This window comes from Geospiza fortis, unplaced genomic scaffold (assembly GCF_000277835.1).
Source record: "Geospiza fortis unplaced genomic scaffold, GeoFor_1.0 scaffold181, whole genome shotgun sequence".
In the NCBI taxonomy this organism is placed as follows: Eukaryota; Metazoa; Chordata; class Aves; order Passeriformes; family Thraupidae; genus Geospiza; species Geospiza fortis.
The window spans coordinates 2,485,451-2,492,488 of record NW_005054412.1 but is presented as its reverse complement, the minus strand read 5'-3'; the positions used below and the strand labels follow the sequence as shown (position 1 = coordinate 2,492,488).

The 7,038-nt window shown below is 39.4% G+C and overlaps 1 protein-coding gene across 1 annotated transcript; it reads right to left on the bottom strand.

The window, feature by feature from the left end:
* Nucleotides 1-333: 333 nt before the first annotated feature.
* Nucleotides 334-6,069, bottom strand: HMGB1 (high mobility group box 1). Its single transcript, XM_005426371.2, has 4 exons — nucleotides 5,886-6,069; nucleotides 5,455-5,600; nucleotides 4,305-4,479; nucleotides 334-2,283 (listed from the first exon to the last, which is right to left on the bottom strand). The coding sequence occupies exons 1-4, from the start codon at nucleotides 6,033-6,035 to the stop codon at nucleotides 2,107-2,109; spliced, it is 648 nt and encodes a 215-aa protein (XP_005426428.2). The 5' UTR covers nucleotides 6,036-6,069; the 3' UTR covers nucleotides 334-2,106.
* Between the last annotated feature and the right edge of the window lie 969 nt (nucleotides 6,070-7,038).

Below are 7,038 nucleotides of genomic sequence, written 5' to 3'. Positions count from 1 at the left end.
GAGAACAAAGGCACAAGATTATAGGGATCTCATTAAGTATGCTTGTTCCAAGAACAAGAAATGTGCCTACTTTCCTCTGATGACCTGGGGAAACAAAAAAACCCTTCAGCACAGAAAATTTATTTGCCATCAGTTACGAGCATTTGAATGTGTAATATCCAGTTTAAGGAGACAAAAAAAGTCTGTCTGTCCTACCCTTTCTATATCGAGACCTTGCAAACAGCATCATTCTTCTGCTTGGAACAGAAAGCAGGGATGTACATATCTGAGAACACCAACACACACAAAAAGCCCCAAATCCTTAGGGTATTAAGTGAGCCATTTAACTAAGTATTTAAAACCTCTGCAATTATTAGTTTATTAGTATCATCCAGGATTTCAGATGTTCAATATTTCTCCTGAAGTTATACATAAATGCAAATTGAAATAAGAATCTGAAAGTCAAAATTGTATAACAAAACAATACTCCATCACAAAAGCGTGTAAAATTACAAGAATGCTTTTTGTTTGTTTGTTTTTAAACACTGGCACTTAAGAGAACCATAATTTTGTAACCACAAAATTGCCGAATTGTCCCCCAAACTGGTAAGCAGGTATATGTGAAAATAGTTACAGCTGCCAGCACTTGAAGTTTTACTAAATATGCAAAAAACCCCTTAGCTTTGGTTTTGGAAGAGAACTGTATTTGACCAAATTAGACATTGTTGGTATACCATAAACATTTCACTTTTTAATGCAAAATTTAATAAAATGTACTTTTCCATACAACTATATTTTAACTTAAAAATGGGCAAACATCAAGAGTGCGGTATAAAACCTAACAGGAAAAATACATCTTATCTCATTTTCAATTTGAGACAATATACAACTTTGTTTAAAGGGCTAAAACTAGAATTTCAAGAATACAAATATGAATTTACATAGATTTAACAAATAATAATGGTACCATTTATAGAAATCTTAGAAAGAAAAATCATTTCTTGTGGGCCCTTTGCTACCAGGAGTCTCATGGTATAAAGCCCATGGCCATCACCAGACCTGTCACCAAAAAATAATATGGTCATTTCATGCTTTTAACTTTACACATTTTAGGTACGCTCATCACTCCCAGGTGTTCAGAGATTTACAAATATAACTTCCATTACATGGTAACAGAGTCACACGTGTAAATTTCTCTACACCGGATGGACATACACTCTTCCTATGGGTCCTTCTAGGACAAAATTTAACATTCCCTCCCTCCCCACCCCCCAAAGTATTTAGTTTCTGTAAAATTGAACTCTATACTTCTCAACTCTCCAAGACTGGTAAACTCATGCAACGCAATAGAATATTACATTTCACAAAAATCTGAACAAGTATCCGTTTGCTGAGATTGAATTTTTGTTGTTTCCAGTTATGGAAGATTTTCATCATATGCCTATATATTTCTTTTCTTACCCTATCATGATAATGCAGGGTATGCAGATCAAAGCTTTGTTTATCAGCTGGTTATATGAAAGATGAAAACTGTAATATTCCCGTGATCCCATACGGGCATTCAATAAAGCAAAAGATGAGTTCCCCTCAAAAGAAAAAAAAAAAAAAGAAAAGAAAAAGTATGATTCTCAAGGGCACCTATTAAAAGGACAACAATACTAATAAAAAAAATTGTATTTACTTAGAAGCATTCAGAATGTCAACAAAACAGCTGCAACTTTTTTTCTTCCTTTTTGCAATTACAGAGTGGTATTCATTTAACAGAACAACAATTATTTTTTATGATGCATCAGAGACAACTGAAGATGAGAAATGAACTACATCCCCAAATATAACTAAATTTGTGCTGTGCACCAACAAGAACCTGCTTTATAATTCCCATGCCAATTTACAACCCCCACACTGTACCAGGCAAGGTTAGTGGCCATTGAAATACCACTAAGGACAGGGCTATCTAAAGACACATTCGGTAGTGTGTTAACTATACAAAAAAAGAGACACTGTACAGTTTAAAAACAAATCTTACACAGCCTTACATTTCAATTTTTTTTTTCTTTAAAAGGAGTGAGTTGTGTACAGGGGGGTTAAATGCTTTATAGACAAGAAAGAAATTGCTCGAAAAGAGACTTATTCATCATCATCATCATCTTCATCCTCCTCTTCTTCCTCCTCTTCATCATCTTCATCCTCTTCATCTTCGTCCTCATCCTCCTCCTCTTCCTTCTTCTTCTTGCTCTTCTCAGCCTTGGCAACTACTTTCTTGCCTCCATCAACCTTCCCTTTGGCCCGGTATGCAGCGATATCCTTGGAGAAGAAAAGCAGGAACAATCTCTCAAAGATTTACCCAGACAAGAGGTCTGAGCACCCTCCACAGAGCAGCTGTGAAAGTCACCCAGCTACCTGCCCTTTCTGCACATCCACTGGGGCAGGACCAGGAGGGAGCTGTGGCTTCAGCTCTGAGGCGAACTGAAGCCAAAGAAACAGGAACCCTCTTAACACAGAAATGACACTGGCATGCTGCTGCACACTGCTTATGGCTGCTAAGGAATCTCCATCATTGGGCTTCTGGGAATAGGCTGGAAAAGCTGCTACCTCTGATGGTAAAGGCACAGCTGAGCCCACTATCCCGTCAGGAAACAAAGCAGGGAGACCTCTTAAGTTCCCTTTCCAGCCCTACCTTCTACAATGCCTAAAGAAACGCAAAGGAAACCCTCGTTTGAGGCACAAACCTGGGATCAGCCACCCAGAATGACCCAGCCTAACAGCTGCAATGTTATGCCTTAGCAAAGAGCAGTTAGACTGAACTCTGCCCAACAGAAGTTTACTAAATAAAAGGTATAAGAACTTGATTAAAGGGTAGACACTGCCACCTTCTGCATGCAATAAATTTATTCCAGTCGTTTGAAACACACAAAATTCAGTTCCTGCTACCGGGAAGTTAAAACCGTACCTGGAAGGCACAGTCATAAAAGCAGTTAAGACTTTCCAACTTTATGCCAAAACAGTAAACCCATTAGATAGGAGAATCGATCTACAAACCTTACACACACCAGCTAGAGAGAAACATCAACACATTCACACAGATGGTCCAAATCTTCAAATATTCCCCACCTGTTAAACACTACACCACTAATCTTACTGCTCTCTTGGACTCTCTTAAACTTAGCAGGAAATTTTGAGAAGATATGATACCCACTAAGTCAAAAGCCAAGCAGTGAAATAGTGAAGATTACTACCCCTTAAAATCCTACATGTAAGTCTAAGAAATAAAGACATTACTACTGAAAATTAAAATCATATCTGCAAATAAAGACTAATAATTCTATCATTTAAAAAAGGTCTGAGTTGCCTTGGCTGTGTGTAGAAGCAATTACTATGAAGCTGTACAGAAAGCATCATGTGGGAAAGCTCCTAGATCTGCAACTCCTCTCTGGCACATTAACAGGGCTCCAAGGCTCCACCTTGCATACTACAGTGCAAAAATTTGGAACTTGGATTTGTTTGCCAGCAGGAGAAATGCCCAGAGGAAGGTGACAGCACACAATGGACGTAGGTGCTGTATGCCAGCACTGTGGTCTCTGACCCCTTGTGAAGCGTCGTCAGGGGATGCCAAGGTGCATCCCTCCTCTTCCCTTGGCTTCCACATATTGGGGCAGGAATCTGCCTCTAGAAATAAAACCACGTGTAGCACAGTCCTGTGTGCACAACAGAATTCTGCAACTCCAATTATGATGGCAGGGTTTAGCCTTAATAATTAAAAAAATTGTATGACAAGCTGCTTCATATGCATAATTAACCAAGTTCATTACTAGAAAGGACATGGACACAAAGTAGGTCCAGGAAAAACACATGCCTAAAACTAGTTATCTCCTTTTGCGTTTTGTCATTTTCCCGGGTGTATATTTTAAAAACCAGCTATGTGTATCAATTATCCTAGCATTCAAGGACGCTCACCAGTATCTCCAAAATCAGGGAGAACCAATTCACTCCTTACCAGCATTACTTACTGCTACCAACTCAACTAAAATTCTGCTGTGACCTATGGATTTAATAACAATACAGAGCCCACAGTATTTATTCAAGCACCAGTGACAGGTCAAAACTACAGACAAATGCAAATAGTTCAAGGTAAAGGAATCCAATTTAGTGTTATCCCAATGAATCATTTGCCCCTGTATATAACCCTTTTCAACAAATCCAATGAATTACATCATTAGCATATGATAATTTGCAACATCAGGTATCAGGGTACACAATAAAGAAAAAAGTGCCTAAAAAACTGAGGCTTGACCTCCCCAAAGCATGTCCCTGAATGTCAGTGTTACCTTTTCATACTTCTCCTTCAGCTTAGCAGCCTTCTTTTCATAAGGCTGTTTATCGTCTGCAGCGGTGTTGTTCCACATCTCTCCCAGTTTCTTTGCGACATCTCCAATGGACAGACCGGGATGTTCTCCTTTGATTTTTGGACGAAACTCAGAGCAAAACAAGAAAAAAGCCGAACTACAGAGGAAAAATAAGAGAAGATTATTTAAATTTTAGACTTCGCTACAGCAGCAACTTTTGGGACCTTTGCTACTGTTCCTTAAGAGCATTTTGGAAAACGCACCTAAAAGTGAGACAGACATTGATTACAATAGAAGGTATCAGAACTGAATGAGCCATTTTGCAGACTCAATGCACCCTTTTCTCTTAAGTAATGCTGCACATCTGGTCCCATTTTTGGCAGGATCCCCAGACAGGCAGATTTTATACACCAGACCCAGAGAAGAGCTTTAGAAATTAGACTAAGTCAATGATGCTAGGGCACCAAATGTTATGTCAGAACTGTTAGAGGTGGGAGACTGCAATATTTGTTAGAAAAGTAGGATTTCCAGACCACAGCACCAGCCCAAGCAAGAACATTAGCTTGTAAGGGATCTTCCCTGCCCCCTTCAGCATTAGCTCAGTTCAAAACACAGACACACACACACAATAAAGTACTGGTGTCTAGTAGATGAATTTGAAGCCAGCTGTTACTATGTTGTGGCTAAAGTTTTAATTTTCCAAGTTGGTTTTGAGGAAGATCACCCCTCAAACCTGTTCTGTGTAAAAGCCTCCAATTTTAAACTGACTGCCAATCAAAAATTCTGCTCAAGCCAACAGGTGATGAGAGCAGGGCCAGCAGTACTTTACTGCCATATTACACTGGAATTACCCTCTTAACAGGAACTAGAAGAATCAGTCAGAATCACACATAGTCTATTTCTGCATCTACTTTTAAAGGCTGCCATTACTCCAACTTTGATACTGGGACGGCCTACCTGAAAATAAAAGCTTAGCATTCGTAACTAAAATTTCAACCTATCTTTACACCACTGGTGAGGAAGATCATACACTCTTGTATTTCTGAAGCTCCTGGATAAAGTTACCATTTTATAGATCCACACCAGTGTGATGGTCCCAAACAAGACAACCTAAAGCTAGCAATCTACTTACGGAGGCCTCTTCGGTGCATTTGGATCCTTGAACTTCTTTTTTGTTTCCCCCTTAGGTGGTACATAGTTTTTCATTTCTTTTTCATAACGAAGCTTGTCAGCCTTTGCCATATCTTCAAACTTCCCTTTCTCCTTAGAAGACATAGTCTGGAAGGCAATTAAAATCACAGAATACCTTAGAAGGGACACATAAGGATCAAAACAGTATTTTGAGATTCAGAAACATACCAAAGCCCATTCCAAAATTTCAGCTGGGGGAGCTAAAGGTAAGAAAAGGACAATGGATAGTTACCAGTCACTTTACAATTACACTTCATACTTATCCAAAACCTGAGCTTCCAAAGAAATAATTTACAATCTTGAATGGTATTTCAAAAAAAACAGTTATTTAAGGTTTTGTGGCTTTTTTATTTTTTAAGCAGCTATTCCTACCTTCCATCGTTCTGAGCATTTTTTTGAGAACTCTGAGAAGTTCACTGACGCATCTGGATGTTTCTTCTTGTGCTCCTCCCGACAGGTTTGCACAAAGAAGGCGTATGAAGACATTTTACCTCTCGGCTTCTTAGGATCACCTTTACCCATTTTTGCTGATTTTCTGTAATGAAGCAAATGAGACATCTTTAAAACTTGTACTTCCAACCAACCAAGGCAGGAAGCAAGTCACAACCAAGGGTCATGCCAAACAGGACCTGCTGGAGCAGTATTCTGAAATCATACAATAACAAGAAGACTCCCTTCTGGAAAATTTGCTGAAGATTTCCATCATCCCTGTCTGAGGTGACCTGGATGTAAGCAACCTGAAATCTCAAAGGGCCTTCAAAATGTGCAGTTATGATCTCCTGCAAACAAGAAGTGTCCTTCCAAGCAATCTGAAGGCAAGTATTGCAGTGGAGACTGCATACCACAATTATTACCAGGGTATTAATCATATGCTTGGGAAGAATTGAAAGGAGGGAACAAGTACCCAAGCATCCTGTCTCAGTGGCCTTCGGGATTACTGATTTCTTTCTTTTCACAGCCCATGTTTCTACCTCTTCCCTGTAGGCCCTGTGTGTTTATCTACAAAATATGGTTTTTATTATTTCCTATACCATATGTCTGACCAATCTTTATGTGTACTGCAAAAGCCTACTCTTTGCAGGTATACCTTGAAATATGGGAATGAAACAGCTCACTTGGTCAAATATGTTACAAACTACGCAGGGAAAAGCACAACATTTATATACAGCCAGCAGAGCTGTGCTCAGCAAGAGCACTATCTCACACTTCCAGAGACTGAAAAATGCCTTCCTGGGACTTTCACACCCAAGTCAGACATTTGGAGTATTTCTTCATAGCTCCCTGAAAAAGTCACTTGCACCCTGACAATCTCTGCTTTTCAGCACGAATTAAAGGAAGGATAAACAAAAAAGCGCGAAAGAAAAAAAAAAAGGGCAGGCTGTGCCTGTCCGTATTGCCACAGAAGCTGTATTTCCTATCGGTTTGGCGGATAGACAGAAACAGATTTCTGCTCTGTGACTAAACACGTCCGGTTTGAAGTTTCTACCAAGTAAACAAGAGGGCCGAAGAAGCAGGAGCCGCTGCT